The sequence below is a fragment of the Python bivittatus genome, unplaced genomic scaffold, assembly GCF_059951505.1.
Source record: "Python bivittatus isolate LINGU-HERP-01145 unplaced genomic scaffold, Pbiv_v1 ctg000840_np1212, whole genome shotgun sequence".
Classification (NCBI taxonomy): domain Eukaryota; kingdom Metazoa; phylum Chordata; class Lepidosauria; order Squamata; family Pythonidae; genus Python; species Python bivittatus.
The window spans coordinates 48,471,482-48,489,971 of NW_028277113.1; the positions used below are offsets into that span (position 1 = coordinate 48,471,482).

The following is an 18,490-nucleotide window of genomic DNA, read 5'->3' on the forward strand; positions in this document are numbered from 1 at the left end:
AAGTGATCCTGAATTTAAGATTACTTTCCCTTCAAAAGTAAGAATAGATTACTCTCTGTCTCATCTCTCATCTGTCACATGCATACCTATAGATAAAAATCTTTTACAACTACTTTCCCCATCTTACCAACCTAGAGTTCTCACACAGAAATTACTTATATACATAGATACATTTCCCTCCTCTTTCCAGTAGAAACAGCAAAAAATAAGGAAAAAAATAAACAAATGGAGGCAAGGGGTGGCAGTAACTGCACTGGGAAGGAAAAAGAAAAGGGGGAAATAAAATCAGATGGGGGAAGGGAGAAGCTAACTAGACAAGAAATAAAAGGAAGAAAAGCCTAGTATTGTATAGGCATTAAAAAAAGGTTAATTTTCCAAGTGAAGAGTCTCCCAAGTAACAGCTAATCTTGAGTGGCATCTATATTTTCAGAGAACTATAACTGAAAAATTCTCTAATATCAATCTCACTAGGTGTTACCAGACAAAATGCCAAGATAGGAAGTAGTCCCAATTTTTATATTTATACTTAGCCTTATGCGCAAACATAAATACAGTATACTGGTCAATTAGTAACAGTCATCTATAAATGAAAAGGTGATTGTTGTTGAGTTTGTTTGAAGGTTCTAGCACAGGAGTACAGTTATATATTCTTGATCATTCTTCATATAATATTTATATCTGAAATGGTTGTCCACTTCCACCAAGCATGCATCTCAGGAGAATAAACATGGAAGAGTGCAGTAAGGAACACCTACCTGATAGCTTCATCAGCCAAATCAACCCTGGTCATCAACAGATTAATTTTGTTTATATTCAAAATTGAACACTGTTTTTACAGCTGCATATGTACCAAATCTAAAAAGATTAACCATGTACAACCTATCAGATGCACAATGCCAAAATGCATATTTACTATGTGGAGTGTTCTTTTGCATGCAGAGTTTACCTTTAGCATAGCATCCATGTTGCCATTTTAGGAGGTAGAGTATGTATGAATAGGCATTTATTTTTTCAATTTATATAGCTGTCCATTATTGTACATACTTAGTATAAGATAGCCAGTACTTGCATGCTATATATATACTGTACTTAGAAAGTGATACATGATCAAAACCCAGCAAGTCTGACAAGTATGCCTTGCTTTCTTCATCACTTGGTATCTTGCAGGGAGAGCTGTTATGATTTCTGCAGCCATGCAGTGCCATGCTGCAAATGACAAATACTTTACAATTTTTCAGCACATCAATATTATGTGATCTGAGAAGCCAATTAGTTCCTATCCAGCTATTTATATAATAACTGATTCTGGCCTGGTTTCAGAGCAATTCATTGTATGTTGAGATTGCCTGGAAGCTTACCTGAGCTTGTCTGCTTTGGCTGTTATTTACTTATTTTCCACATAGCGGTAGATCTTCCATTTCACTGTGCCTGGGGAAATGCTATACTTATTGGGTGAGTTGACCCTTTGATTACATCTTATGCTATCCATTTTCTACTCTGAATCAAATGACCTCATACTGACATTTCCAAGGTGATAGCAATAAAGGTTATTCAATCTCTAGCTATGAAAGAGAATTCTAAAATATAATCTAAATGAAATAGGTTCCCTAGGGTTCAAAGCACAATGGTAAAAATAAATGCTATTATTCCTCTACAATTTGGGCATGAGAAAATAGAGCATATAATGAATGCAATAGATAAGATAGAACAGGACATTATTCCATCAGGATGTTTGCAATCTTAAGGTTAATTTTGGAATGTAGCTCTTTGGTGATATTCATACAGGAAAAAAGAATATAGACAAAGGTCCTTCCTCTATTCTCAGGATATTCTTCCCATGAGGTTAATGCACAGGTCTTGTCAATGTTTTTGCTGCATAATGTATTTTTTTCCAAAAAGAAAAAAATGATCTTGACTCTGGAGGTTGGAAATAACATAGCTTTATTATCCCAGAAGATTTAGCTTAGGTTGTATATATTTGATCTATACCCAACTGTCTGTGGTTTAAAAATCAACATTTTGAGCCAAGATAATTCTGATTCTTCTTTGGGCCAAGCTGATATTCATGGGTTGTATAAACTATGCAAATAAAGCACATTTGAAAAACAATTTAGCATAATTTATCCCTTTTCTTGCTAGACATGAGCTTGAATTAAAACTTGGTGTCCCCTTCTCACTTTAAATTTTGCTTTAGACCTTTTCTCATTTCCAGTCTTCATAATTTCATCAATAATCATTCAGATATAATCAAGGATTTCTGCCTTCATGTATCCTGATGCCGGGATATGCTTGGCCCACAATATGTATCACAGATTTGAATATCTTACTTGTAGAAAATGTCACTTTTTTTCCTCAATGGGTTCCACTAGTGGGAAATGCCATATTCTACATCTGACTGATTGACTCAACACTATATTTTAAGAACAATTTAAAAAATTAACACTTGGCTGCAACTCTTAATGACACTTTTTTAGGAGGTGCATGGTTATATTTTTAACAGCTAGCATGGTTTCTGTACAGGTTGGCTTGATTAGGGTCTCAGGCAATAAAAATCCAAAATGACCTGTATCACGCAGTTCAAAGGCAAATGAATAGGGGATTCCATTTTTATAGGCCCAATCCATTGAACTCCCAGAACTCATATCTGGAAATAAAAAAAAAAGAAAACATTTTATGTGCGGTTTAGGAAACAATATGCTAGTACAAGGATCTGCAACATTTGATGGGTGAGCTCAGCTTCCCAATCTTCTGTAAGAGCCCTCAAGTAGTGGGGTGACTGCACTGGAAAGAGCAGAGCTTCTTAATCTGTCATCATCATCATCATCATCATCATCATCATCATCATCATCTTGAAAAGCCTTCCACTCTCATACCCATCCTTAATTCCCCAAACCCTGTAAAACAGCCTGAAGTATTTGCCTTGGAGCAAATGTGGAATGGAGTGAGAAGCTTCCCAGAGACCTCCCGCTCATTCTTAATTTTGGGGAAAACAATGATCTGTCAAAATTTGATTACTTTGGCACTGAATTGCAAGGTTGTTAGAAGGCTGCAAATGCGGCACTGAGAGTGTCACATGTGGCTTTCTCATCTGTACTAGTATCCAAAGGTCATATTTAAGTTGCATTTTTAAAAGAAAGACGAAAAAACCCTAAGTGTCCTCAACCCATATGCCAGAAAGAAGCAATTTTTAGTTTAACTTCAATCCAATAAGTTTCATTACTCCTGCTCTTCACATACAGTTTTACAGATGTATAGTCTTGTTCAAAAACAGAGGTAGCTACAGCAACACTCCAAGTAAGATTCTGAACCAAGGACTATACTTAGTCTTTGACCAGCTTGCTGAAGGTCACATTTCAAATATTCATTGTTGGGGCAAGGACAAAAATAAATACAAGTTCATTTCATTTACATGTAAATATAATCTGATTACTCTCCAGTCACATATTTAATAATATTCTTCTTCATACACATCACAAATCTGCAGTTTGGTAACAACTTTTGGATGTTTCTATGGATTGCACTCAAGGCTTTCAAATATCCTTTTGTAAGGCTAGGTCAAAGAAAGCAAAAAGGAGCACTAATTTAAAAGAGAAGCTTTCGTCCACTAAATTGTACAATCCAACCATGTCTGTTTTGAGTCCCAGGTAAACATACATGGAATTTTAGCCTTAAACATTCCTTTTGCATAGAAATAGTAGCACTCAGTTTGTGGAAGACTGGAAAAAAAAAAAGATTCTTCCCACACATCTATTTACTGAATATAAGAACTGCAATTCTATACTAATTACTTGCTTCATCTTCCCAGCATCAACCTGTGCTCCTCGTTACATATTGATACAAAATGCTTCTGGAAAGGCTAAATGCACAGCTACCACTCAGGGTTCCGGAGTAATTTATAGTTGGCATTTACATTATGCTCTTCATTCAATATATTAGTATAATTTGAGTATTTTAAAACCTTTTCCCAGTAATCCTGCTGCCTGCTTTATTATAGTAGTCATCAACAGAAATTATTTTTTAAAAAAGCCAACTTGTCAGAGACACTTACACAAAGTTCTGGAGGCAGGACCATATTGATATCTTATTCCATAAACTGACTGCAAGGCATTTACAGCGTTAACAGCTGCAGATTCCTAGGAGATAACAAAGAAAAAAGAAAAATCATCCCAAGAATAAATGCATATTATTATATTCTAATTATTGTATTTCATTTGAAATTGCTATCAATGAATGATATAGGACAAAGATTATCCATTTTTTTAGTTCTACCCTTCACAGCTTATCATATCTTGTGCCCTCTACCCCTACCTCTGGAACCAAACTTGAATAATTTTCATGAATATCCTTGCATAAAGTTATACCTTTCTGTTTATATGCATATCACTCATTATAAGGATCTGTGTATGGGAATATTATTGATTCAACACCAGTATTAATGGAAGTATTGGAGGGGACATCTCTGTTCCACCGTCATGTATAAAGAAGAACAGAACCAGCTTTTCTATCCCCTCTTCTTTTAGATTACTTTAGGATGACTGACCCACACTGATTTGCTCAATGAGAGTCATTTGCCAAGCACATTCAGTTGGTTTGGCTACAGGGGAAGCTGGCCACTTGTCTTAGGATTCTACCTCTCTTTGAAATGTTATCTTCTCACTCACTAGATTTAACAAGAGAAACACCCTACCTGTGAGAATCTCAGATTTAGAATATTTTCACATGCAATGATGTGTTTTCAGAATATACACCTCGGCAATAATAATAATAATAATAATAATAATAATAATAATGAGGAGGAGGAGGAGGAGGAGGAGGAGGAGGAGGAGGAGGAGGAGGAGGAGGAGGAGACAAAATCACCATCAGTCAATTGCAAAAGGCAGCTTTACCTGGAACAGCTTACATTCTACAACGATACCTTTAACACCAACATCTGCCTATTCCAGGTCCTTGGGAAGGACTTGATAGGTGGATAAAAATGCCAAATCCAGTCCATTATGGTCAACCAACCATAATAATACAAGCCTGAAAGACTCAGGTCCTCTGATTTTTTCCTTGGTGCCATCAAGATATATAGACAACCTTATGTATGGGAACTCTTCTGGCTGGCTTCTTTTGCCAAACACTAGAACTGGAAGCAAGCCCAAGAAGGCATTCCAGGATGCAGGTCTTTTGATACACAACTTTATTGCAAAAAACCTGAATGAAGCAATTATGAAAGAATTCCAGTGACTGCTATGTATCAAATACAAACCCTGTTTATAGTGAATTCCAGGTACAGATTCTTGCATCTTTTTTCTCCTGCAAATGCAGCACAATGGGGTTGAAGCTCCTCTTTGGGCTGAAGAGATGCTTTACAACTGTCCCTTGTTATTATAATATTTCAGGCTGCTTATTTCTGACTTGCCTGAACCAGCTCTTATGCTTCACTTTTGATGATGGGTGTGTACATTATTTTACTAGGGTTTAATGGGTTTACAATGGAACATACTTAAAATGAATCAATACAAATGTCTGAAAGCAAATGTTACAGAATTTACTTGTGTGAAATACTTCAAAATGTTTATAGTTATCGGCTGCTAGGCAATATGAAATGGGGATTTTGTATAGCATGATGCTCTAATTATGCAAGATACGTTACTTAAAAGAGTGAAAGTTGTGAATATAGGTGTACCGGCTTTTATGTTAAAAAATCAGTAGAAATATGCAAATATGTATAAGTGCAAAATGGTGATTTAGTTTGCAACTGGTCGCACCACTCATTGAGCAGTCTTCTATTTACTAGTATTGATCCTAGAGGATTTTTACATTTGTTGCATTTTTAAAACTAAAAAGTATTGAATCCTATTCTAACATTAATTAACCAGAACCAATACCATTAATGTTTCATAGTATTCATTTTTAAAAGCACTGAACACTTTAACATTTCAGTCTGAACTCCTGTCCAAAAGATTCTTAATTCTGTTCATTTTTGAAGGATTTGTGTATCTGTTTTAAGAATAGTAATTTTATATGCATATTATATTCCATTTAATGTTTATATATTGTCATGTGAGGGCTCAGGGTATTGAAATATGCTGATGAAATAATATGAAATAAAATATAAATCTTAACATTTACTATTCATGAGAATAATTTTATTTTGTATAGCTTTTCCTCCCAAAAGAGCCCAGTATGTAGCACTGTTATGCTATAATTACTGTTATGAAGTAATTGTTAAGGTTGTTCTTTTGTTGCTGTTTTAGAAGCAGAATTATTTTTCCTACATTTGAATCACTGGGTAGTACTAATGGTAAAAAATATTTTCCTAATGTTCCTAAAACAATGTGATAGTGAAAGAATGGATCCAGTCTATAATTGGGTGAATACACATAATTAGGGTAAATACATACTAAGTTATGGTTTCTTTAATCATACTCTATTGGATAAACTTCAGTTGGCTGAGTTGCTACACAAATAAGCCATACCCCATGGTCTGCAAACCTCAGTGGCTATTTGCAAATGTCACGTTAAGAAAAATAAAAGTACATAATTTCTTAGTGAAATATGTGAAACCAATCTGTGCAACAGTGTCCAATTACAAGCAGAATGCACTTGTGCAATCCCCAAAAATTCCAGTGGGCCAATACAGTCTCCCAACTCAAAAAGATTTCTCATCCTGCCCAACTATATCTTAAAATGCAATCCTATGCATCTGCTCTGAAAAACGTTTCATTGAATTCACTGCATATATCCTAAGATCAATGGATGAAAGACTGCAACAATAACTTGTAACTAGCCCTAAGCAGGTAAAGCAACTATACACTGCTACCCTGTTTCTCATCTCTGTTTCTTTTCCCTTCCTCTATCTCCCTTTTACTAAATTATACTCAGGGCAGAGATGTGGCTTCTTAAACTTTATAAAGTACAATATGCTGATGCAGCTATATAAACACTTAGGGGGACTAAAATGTAGATATAGTGGGAAGAAAAATAGCACATGATTTTTACTAACCATTCCTATGCTCCAGGGAAACAATTTTGCTCTCAAGAAGAGATATATTCTAGGCTTCTAAATGGAGATTTGCCTGCAGTTCCACATCTGTGGGATGAGAAGTACACTAAAAATTACTGACCTAAATGCAAAATTCAGTTTTAATTTGGATGCATTCCTTCAGTGGGTATATGCATATGATACTGACTGATGAGCTGAGCTGAAACCATAGTGCAGCAATTGTTCTGAATCTCAGGTTTTCATAAAAGGGAGTTTGAGAGTTATGCTGCTTTTGGCTTCACAACGTGATACTGATATAGCAAAAACAAAAACTTGTTTTCAGTTTTGACTACCAGAGCTTTTATTTTGGGGAAGCAGCTTTTTATACTATACCTCAGTAATACCATTGCTGCTGATTCCTTGCCAGAGTTTATCTCAGATCAGGAGACAGGATATACACTTTGGCAAGAAACTCTAATACCACCTTTTTGTTAAATTGCAGTATACAGAATGGCTTCACATATTGTGCTAAGCCATGGTTTATTTTAACCATGGGTTACTGAATTGGCTGGTTTGCATATTGTACAAACCAACAATCACGGCTTAGGTCACAATGACTGCATTGACCTGGCACATTAAAGGCCAAACCAAACAAAATGACATTGTGAGGTAGTGTACTGTGTGAAATAGGCCAATGTAAGTTTATAATTCATGACTGTAGCAATTTAAGGAAAAGTTCCGAATAAATAAAAATTGAAATAACAAAAGAACACGTCTGCACTGGATAACATGACTTGTATACTGAGAGTTGTATATCCCTTTCTCTAGCTCCGAAGACATAAATAATTTAACCCATTAATTCAGAGAGTGACTGGCAGCACAATTCTGTGTAGTAAGCTGGACAGAAGCCTGTTTGTCTTCAACTCACAAATTATTAAAGAATCCTCTCCTTGCTGGATAGTAATGCCCATGGAAAAGCTTTCATCTCCTGGCCAACTGCAATATAAGATAAATCTGAGGAACTTGTGAAACTGGCCCCAAAGGAAGCAAACAGGAAGACACATCTTTATGATCTTGCTTTGTGGCTCAATGCAGGTTGCTGCATATATAAGTTGAAACCATATTTTTGTTGAGTTTTCTACACAAATGTGTTGTCAGCTAGGGATTTGTTATTTGTGGAAATGTTATCATTATTGGATAGTGACTAATCTATTCTCCATCATGCTTCCTTTAGTCTGCCCAAAGGCTTAGAGTAGCAAGCTCTTGTGACTTTTTCTTTTTCTTTTTCATGTTTGAGCTTTGCTTTCCTGCTGCAGGTTGTATATTCATAGTGATGTACTGTGATTTAGTTACTGGAGAAAATGTTGTTATACAAGGAATGCATTGGTAAGCACATTATTCTGATGAGACCCAACTCTGGAAAAGGAATTTTCTGTTGATTTTGCAAAGAAGCTGAAAACAGTTTACATACTGAGAAGGTGGAATATTGTCTTGATCTTGTCTTAGGCCATGAAAAGTCTTGAAAAGCAATAAGAATTGTTTTCTTACCCTTTCTTTCCTTATTCATCAGTACAAGTTATGGGAGATCCCAACTATAAACTTCTCCAGGCTTGGAAGAAAATTTAGGAAATACATTGCTTTTTCCAATTTTATAATTTAAAAGGAGATCAAGGGCTCATAGTGGCTCTGACTATCAGTAAATTCTTATGATCTGGGTTCTTTCCCCATCAGGAAAGAGTCAGAATCATGGAAAATGCAATTCTGAACATCTGCTGAGTTTTGTTTGTAAACTGTTGGTGAAATATGATTCAGAATCTGAATAGACTGTATGACTGAAATATGACGCAGAATTTGAATGCAGTAATAGAGATGCAACAGCAAGAATTTTACTAAACTATATATTGGATTACTGCAATGCGCTCTACATGGGACTGCCCTTGAAGACCTTCGAGAAGCTGCAGCTGGTTCAGAATTTAGTAGCACAGGCAGTTATGGATGCACCTCAATATGCTTGTTACACCTCTGCTCCACAAGCTGCACTGGCTCCCAGTGTGCTTCCAGGTAGAATTCAAGGTGCTGGTTGTCACCTATAAAGCCCTTCAAGGCATGGGGCCAGGTTACTTGCAGAACTGCCTCTTCCTGGTTGTTTCTATCTGTCCCACTAGGTTTGACAGGAGGCACATACTCCGTGTCCCTTCGATTAAACAATGACATCTTATGGAACCTATGAAGCATGCCTTTTCCATTCAAGTGTCTGTCTTTTGGAATGCCATACTTCCCAAGATTAGATTGGCCTGGACCCAGTCAGCCTTTTGCAAAGCACTGAAGATCTGGATATATTCCAGGGCCTGGGGATTGAGCCATTCAATGGCCTGTTGAGAAGTTTTTGTCAATCATTTTGTTTGAGTTTATTGACCACTGTAGGTTTTTACTTTTTGTTGAATTTTTTTTTCTTATGGTTTAGTTTTTCTTTTGTTTTTAACATCTTGTTAGCCATCCAGAGTCACATTAGTAAGGTGAGTGGCCATATAAATCAATCAATTAATAAAATTCTTCCGAAGTATACTGAACTAGCTTTATATATGTCAGCTGCTACAAGGATATAATATGCTTCTTATTGAAAAGGCTGATTCTCTCCTTGGAAGAATGGTTAATCAAGTTATGGTAGTATGCTTCAATGTCCAGAATAACTTTGTACCTTAAAAATAAATATGATGTAGAATTCAATTCTAATTGAAAACCATTCCTGGACTATACCTTAATACCTTGATTTTTACCTCATCCAAAATCAGATTTTTTTTAATGTATAGAATCTATATTTTAATTTATATGGAATATTAGATTCTCAGTATTTATTCAATTTATTATAGCTTAAAATTTTAGTCAGTGATTTATACTGTGTTGACCATGGTTCCTAATATGTATTCTTAGGTAAAGCCTTAACAGTGATTCCTACTTTTTTTAAAGTGATATAACCTATTTTATATCTCATAAGTAATGAATGATATTTATTTATTTCTTAAATTTGTATGCCGCCCATCTCCCCCAGAGGGTGACTATATTGGAAAACTATCATCTCCTTGCCCCTGTAGATCCCTTGTTTACTTCTACTTTATTATTTGTATTTTATCTTCTTTTTTACATATCTTTTATTTCTCTTTATACTCTCTTTCAATAATAAAAAAGAATCAAAATCAGTGGTGTGAAAAAAAATTAAACTTCCAGGGCCTTAATTGTGCAGTTTTTACCAATAGAAGGAATAGCATTTCATTCTGGGAATGTAGACAGGATGCTATATGACTGATGTGATCTGTGTTCTACATATGTATGTAAGTTTGTGCGTATGTGTGAATATACTATATGGACTATAACATATTGGCCATTATACAGAATAAGATTCCTCTTTCTCCTTCCCTTTACTCCTCTCTAATCCTGCCAATTTACAGTGTCTGAATTTACATATCATGTTAAGCCATGATTTTTAAGCAAGCCACAATTGTCTATGTCTGTGCAATAATTTGGGGTTAAAATCATGGTTTACCAACCATGATACAGTAGTTGGATTGTAGTCTTGTATTACACCCAAAATCAAGCCAACCATATATTGACTTAAAGCAATGTATGAACCAACCATTATATGTCAATGCCATTGCTAAAATACATTCATTTGTCCTACCTCCCTGAAATACGATTTGAGGTCTCAAAGAGACTATCCCTTCAATCATTATGGAATGTATTTGATGGAAAAATTACATTAGGTTATACAGTCATGAAATAATTTTAAAAACCTAGTTTTCAATGTTTTTTGCTCAGCTAAAAATAATTGTGTTTCTCCCCCTCCCCCCCAACTCTGTTCTCTTATTTTGGACAGGGCATCATAAATTTGGATTCCTATGAGATTTATAATTATTCACTGGCCAAGGAGAAGTGGGGACTCAGAAGCACATTTTCTTCACTAAATTAAAAAGCATAATTGGCCTGCAAACATGCAGAATTCTTCAAATTCTATACTTACCACACAGTTAAAATTTGGAATAGTTGCATACTTGTAAGAGTATGGATACAAGAGCATTTGGGCATATGCATGAAAGGATAAATAGGCTTTTATCTGAGTCCGGTGTTTGCGAAGAAAATGAGCGACAGCTTTCACTTCTGGTTCAGATTCAGGGAATGGACCACAGTATGTATCATCACAGGGATGGAGGGAAGCACCTTCATCTACATGTTGAAAGGAAAGAAATTATAATGATCCCCACAAAGTTAAACCTAACACAGTCATGGACATTGGGCACACATATAGTATCAGACCGAGGTTCTGTCTTTTGAACATATTAAGGAAGAAAAATAATCCAGCTTGGCCAATGACATAATTCCAACAGTACAGAAAATACTTTTGATTCCAGGTGGCCAGCCTTGAAGGTGATGATGATGATGTTAGGATGAGGCAGAATAGAGATATAATGATTTCATGGGAATAGGGAAGATTTTGAGCCAATCTTTTCCTGTCTGGGATTTAAAAAGGCTTTTAAAGGTAAACTAATTGTACCAGAGCTCAACACATTTATTTTTCTTATTTTCCTACACAAAAAGTAGTGGAAAATTATGCTCCTCTTATTTAGTTTGCTGCCTAATTCCATGGTGCAATTATGGGAGGCTCCAGGAACTAGAAAAAGAGATTCAGAGATTACATGTGACTATTAGTTGTCTACTATTCCTCTAATTGGACAAATTGGGCTGGCACAGTTCAAGTATTAAATATGACTTGCATATAATTTTTTCAACAGGAGAAAGGCATTCTGTATGAGTCAAAACTTGTTATTTTCTCAACAGGCCAAGACATAATTTAAACTGACTTGGATATTGCTTGAAACTTTGATTACAGCTTCAGCACTCATGTAAATTAAAAGAACAGAGGTGGATGGACCTTTATTTGAGCCAACGTGATTCTTTTTTATGAACGATTTGGTGATTATCCTTAACCATAATCAGTAACTGATTTGCTTCGCATGAGAAATACATGCATGTAATAGTATACCACAAAATTTTCTTGTGTTTTATTGTGGCAGACTGTTAAACATTCTTGTCAAAATATTCCTCATATAATGAGTATCTTCAGTATTAAAAGAATGAGATGAAACATTCCATGATTTACCTTAAAAAACTGAAGTATCATTGTAATTATTATTATAAAATTAGCTTGATCTTTACTCTTCAGCTAAGCAGCATTTACTGTTACAAGAGGAAAAACTCCAGCAACTTATAACTTAAGATGTAGGTTAGATTTGCCTGGCCCGTATGTATTATTCACATAAAGAGACTCCATTCAAGAATAAGGAAACTGTGACTTCTAGATTTTACTATAGCAGCTCTAACCAATGGAACAAATGGAGGAAAAAAAGGAAATGGAGATTTGGAAGTTTGTCAAGCCCATGACATTTTGTTAATTTATTGCTAATTGGTTTGTCTTGATTGTCATTATATATATTTTTATACTGTTATTTATTTTGTATTTTGAGTTTGTATTCTACGTTAGCCATCCTGGGGTCAGAATTGTGAGATGGGTGGCCATATAAATTGAATTAATAAGTAAAATGAATTAATTAATTAATTAAGAAAGGGAAGCAGAGCTATATCACTGACCCCACCTCCAACATACATTCTAACTTGCTTGTTTCATCTCCAATCTTCATATGCTGATCAAAAAATCAATGTAACAGCCAGTCTTGTTTATGAGTGCTATTCCATGTGATTAGGAGTGCCAGTCATATGGATTTTCTGATCATGTGCACAAAGGTCCACATACCAGCTTCACATTTTTGCTCAGTAGGTGGGGGTGAGAAGTGGGGATAGAGACAGATGTGCAGCTCCAGAGACGGGGCTAGCCATATTATCCTTATTGTGAGGTTTTCCTTGTGCAGTAAAAACAGGATGTAGAAAGAAAACTTCTTGCTCTCACAATTTTGTATAAAAAAAAACATCTGTCTTATAGGACTTACAACTTTGGCCGAGCCCTGCATTAAATCATTTGTAAAATGAAAGAGAGGAACAATTAAACAACTGTCCAATATTGGCCAGAGACTTTGTCTCATGAGAGAATATTTCTTTTTGAATTCCATATAGAATAATATGCCACAGTAAGGGTGGCATCAAGGTACTCAGGTTGGAAAAAGAAAGAAAACAGAGGTGACAGAAAAATGTTGCCTTAAAGAATTAAAAAAGCAAAGCAAAGCAAAATAAAAGCTCACTGAATGCCAAACTTGGGCAGACCAAATGCAAAAATTAGATATGTGCTCAAGCACATTTACCCTGAGACACTCGTTTAGAATTTCAAGGCTTAATATCTGCAAATTGAACTAAGATTTCTCATTTAAAATTCAAAGTAAATATATTTAAAATAAATAAAGACCTAAATTTCTGAAGGATCTAAAAATCTGAAGCCACAACTTCTCTATTCATGTTTTCTTGAGAGAGGAAATGTAAGATGACAAACATCTATAGAATTCAGAGTAAAATATTTTTAACTTTTATTCTGTCATTATTATTGATTTCTTTTTACCTTTGGATAAATTCATTGCTGTTGTGTCCCTTTTTCTCCCCTAAAATTATTTATATTAAAAGAAGTGACAGCTATATTTATGTTAAAAGAAAGGACAGTTATATGAATTTACTCTATGCAAAATTGTATTTGGAAAAAATGCAAATAGAAGTACAGGTAGTCTTTGCTTAACAACTGTTTGTTTAGCGACCGTTCAAAGTTACGACAGCACTAAAATGACTTATGTCTGGTGCCCAGAGTTACAACCATCGCAGCACTCCCACGGTCATGTGATCATGATCTGGGCACTTGGCAACCAGCTTATGCTTACGATGGTTGCAGCATCCCAGTGTCACTTGAGCACCATTTGCGACCTTCCCAGTCAGCTTCTGGCAAGCAAAATCAATAGGGAACCACATGATTCACTTAACTATCACGTGATTCACTTAACGACCATGTCATTCTCTTAATGACCATGGTGATTCATTTAATGACTGCCACAAAAAGTTTGTAAAATCAGGTCCAGTCATGTGATGATTTGCTTAATGACTGCATCACTTAGCAACTAAATTCCAGTCCCAATTGTGGTTGTTAAGTGAGGACTACCTGTACAGTACTATCTGAGCAAAAGTTAAATGGACAGAAAGGAGAAAAGAGTTTTTGGCTGGACTGGAAACTTTAATAAATGATATATAGTTCAAAGTATCACTTGATACAAGTTTATTTTTCATGTTTTAAGTAGGTGATTGACTTTAACATTGACAGATTTTTTCCTTTCTCTTCTGTTTGTATGCTATAAAGTATTGAAGAAAAAGTATTGATCAGAAGACCTGGAGTAAACGGTGTTATGAATGTAGCTTGCCACTCATGCTGGACTATTGACACACATCTCCAAAGGGAAAAATGGTCACATACAAAGTCAGATACCCAACTCCTTCCCTCTGCTAAGAGAGGGAATGTCCAGATGTTTAAAACAATACCAAGGCTGGAAAATGCTTAGGACTATCATCATTCCCTGATGCCTCTGGGGGAATTCCAGGTAACTGAAGCAAAGGAAACATCTGTTTTTTGAGTCCTTTATTTCTGCAGAAATGGATTCTGATTTCTGTTTCTGTGTTGTGCTAAAATCTCATTGTCCCATGGTCTTACTTGTCTGTACAAGTTAGGAACTGTAATTAATTTCAGCTGGGTTCTTACTTTAGGCTGTGTTTTGGAAAATATATTTTTTCTCTACTGAATGTTCCTGTAATTTGTGTTATTAATTTGGCACTCTCCATCCTGTCTCTTTATCTGGGGTCCATGTTCTTCCACATGAATTGTTTGTTTGTTAAGCTTTTTCTTGGAGATTAGGCATAGGCCTGCGGAGAGGATACTCAAACTAGGGAATGATTTTCAGAGTCATATATCTCTACTGTTTTCATTACTATATTTTACAAGCTAGCCAAAGCCCATCCTGTTTTTAAGATTTAATCAATGGTTTCTCCCTGTGAATTAGAATTATTTTTAACTATCTCTGTTTTTAGCATTTAGTGTTGCTCTTATTATTCTTATATTTATTGTTTTTAGCTATCTCAAAGTCTCAACAATTAGCTGGGATATGAATAAATATTTGTAAACAGGCCAAAGTTTGGATATTTATCTATATTGTGAAATCATGATGATCATATAACAATCTGATCAAAACTCAAACAAGGTTCCGAGGCCAGAATTAAGAGACAAGGGGAATCTATAGCCAAAAGTAAAAAGAGGGATTTGATCCTGACTTAATTCCAACAGTACTCATCAGAGTGCCAGCCATATACTTACTGTATATTTACCTGAATTATACACAGATTAAGGTAACTGTTGTTCAAACTCAGGCTATTTCTAGACTCACCACACCATTTCACTTTCCAATTACGATTAGCATCTACTCCATGGCAGTGGAACTTTGAATTCCTTGATCTTGTTTTCCTCCAAAATCGATCCTAGCCATAGATTTTTGAAGTATGAAAATGCAACATATATACAGATAAAACACTATGACATGCTTGAAACAAATCTTTTCACAGGTAGTGAGAAGTTAAATATTTAAACTTTTTTCCAAGCATACTTCTTTAATATTAATATTATTTTTCACTAATACCTTAATGTTGAAATATTTCTTACCTGGGTCCAGCTAAACTGATATCCGTCCACATTAAAAATAGGCATGATAAAAAAATACAGCTGATTTAGCATTCTTCTCATGGCTGAGTCATTTTGATATGTCTGAAGAGCCTATCAGTGTACATAAAAATAGTTGTAATAATATGTGTAGTTCAGAGACTTTGTGGATCCCAGCCCACTTTTAATTTGATGAAATGACTGGTCAATGAAAGCTTAGACAACAATCAATTGATTAGTCTCTTATTTCCCATAACAATCTTTGTCCGTATGATTCGTATAACCCAGAAAAGATGACTACTGAGCTTCTGACCTTGATAACCTCCCTCCTTGGCTACCAATGAGTGACCAAAATTAAACACATTATTCAGTCACTGAAACCTAGTGAGGTACCTGGTGAAGACCTCCTACCCCCAGAACTTTTCAGAACACATTTTAACTGGTGGGATCCACTACTGGCAAGGCGGTGTACTTATGTAGATAACACTGGCCATATCCCAGCAGGATGGGAACTCTATTATAGTTCCCATACACAAAAAAGGAGACAAGGAAGATCCTAAAAATTAGACTCATAAGCCTTATTGATATAACAGCTAAGTTATATGCAAAACATCTCCTGAGCAAAATAGAGAACTGGGTGATTGAGAAGAGCATATTAGTGGAAGAACTAATGAGCTGGGTTCAGACCTGGGCGCTCTACAATAGATAATTGTTTCATTCTACACCATCCTATTACTAAATATACAACAGATGGTAAGCACCTATTTACATCTTTCATAGAGTTTAGCATGGCATTTGACTCCATAAACAGAGACACCTTATGAAGAAGCAGGCCAATATGGAACTCAGACTTCTATACCTGTAAAGGTCCTCTATACAAATACATGCGTGAAAGTCCACACTGGAGTCAACGGCTCTCTCACACAGAGCATACCCACTTATAAAGGTGTTAGGGAAGGATGCATCTTGGCCTTGATGTTATTCAACCTTTGGGTTAATGATATCTCAGTATTCCTCCATTCTACTGATGCATGCCAAAAATCCTTAACAGACATAACATCCTTTTGTATGTAGATGATGAACCACATCATTTGAGAAGATTGATGGGAAAATGTAGTTCCTAGGGTGCCTGCAATTCTTTGAACATTAACAAGACTAAATGCAAAGTGGTGGTTTTTGGAAAACTGGCACTTGGAATGGTTGCCTATAGAACAAATAGACTTTTTCTCATATTTAAGTGTGGTTTTTATGTATACAGGGCCTTGGGCTAACCACTTCAAATTAAATTCAGTAAAGGCCACAGTAAGCTCTAAAATGCTAACTAAATTACTCAGTTATAACCACGCATGCACTCTGACCTCCATTTTAAAGGTTCACAAGGAAAAAATTGCACCAGTGCTAACATATGGTGCAGAATTGTGGGGCCTATAAAAGGCCCCCCTGCACAAAATCAAGCCTGCTTTTTAAGATTTATTCTGGGGACCGATAGGAATGCACCTGCAACAGCAGTCAGGGCTGAAACAGGCACCCACTCCATTTACACCCTAACAGTAATTAAAGTCTTTAACTGCTGGTGGAAGATTCTTCCAGTAGGACCCAAAAGGCTACCAAAAATGTGCCTTGAGGAACAAATGGGCACACTTCAACCCACCACACAGATGAATCAAATTCTCAAAATCATCTCACAGATTCTCAACACAATATCTACTCTCAGCCAGACATCAGGCCTCTTCAAAGAGTCGTATGTTAATGCCCAAACTGATACTGAGTCACTTGCAAACATCAATTCATTGAAATGTCTGGCCAAGAATAAAATGTCTTTTCAAACAGAAAAACACCTGACAGAGTATCATAGATAGCCCTTACCAGAGCCAGATTTGAGCAGCTGGATTTTATGGATAAATATGGACAATTCCACCAAGTGCTTTGAGAGAATGTGTGTTTGTAGAGTACCAGAAACAGAAGACATTCCACACATCCTATTCGACTGCCAACTATATGCCCTAGCTAGGGCTCAATATTTACAGGCACTACTATACAGAACTATACATTGGGACTGTAACAAAAGATTATCTTATTTCCTTCAGGGCACAAACACATATGTAGTCATTAGAATTGCTAAGTTTATAGTCAGGACTGTTCAACTGAGAACACATTTTGTAGAACACATTGGGGTAGCATGTAGAGGTGATACATTCATTTAAACTGTTTTGTATTTTAGTACTTACGTTTATGTACTCTATTTTATCTTTATTTTATTTCACTTATCTTTTATTTTATCCTATCTTACTCTATTTTATCTCATCTTACTTCATTATACCTTATTTTATTCTATTTTATTGTGGCTGACGCCCACTGTTTTTTGATACGGTCAAGTGACTAATCAATAAAGTTATACTACTATTACTACTTATGATTCTTAATATTACATGTCCAAATTGTTTTCCTTACAAAGGATTTCTAATGCCTGTAAGTCTTTTGGAACATGAAAATGGCTATACATTAGTAATAATAATAATTTATTAAACTTGTATGCCGCTTGACTCTCAACGTCAATGGGCAGCTCACAACAATCAAAGAAACAAATTACAATAAAATCAATAAAACATAAAAAATAAAGATAAAGATAAAAAATAGCAAGTGTGATGAAGTGAGAGGTCTCAGTTTTTCTTGCCAAAGGCCAGGGTGAAAAGTCAGGTCTTCATGGCTCTTCTAAATAACAGCAGAGTGGAGGCCATCTGGATCTCAGGGGGAGCCTTGTTCCAGAAGACAGACATTGCTACAGAGAAGGTGCGCTTCCGGGATCCTGAGAGATGACATTGTTTATTTGAAGGAACCCG

The 18,490-nt window shown here is 35.6% G+C and overlaps 1 protein-coding gene across 1 annotated transcript in view; it reads right to left on the reverse strand.

Moving 5' to 3' along the window:
• Positions 1-2,456: 2,456 nt before the first annotated feature.
• CPA6 (carboxypeptidase A6) overlaps positions 2,457-18,490 on the reverse strand; it is a 40,776-nt gene continuing 24,742 nt past the window's right edge. Inside the window, exons 7-11 of the mRNA XM_007423168.2 lie at positions 15,654-15,764; positions 15,382-15,472; positions 10,986-11,188; positions 4,049-4,133; positions 2,457-2,644 (exon numbers count right to left, since the gene is read on the reverse strand). Of these exons, the coding sequence (XP_007423230.2) occupies positions 2,457-2,644; positions 4,049-4,133; positions 10,986-11,188; positions 15,382-15,472; positions 15,654-15,764 (678 nt within the window). The remainder of the gene's footprint in view (positions 2,645-4,048; positions 4,134-10,985; positions 11,189-15,381; positions 15,473-15,653; positions 15,765-18,490) is intronic.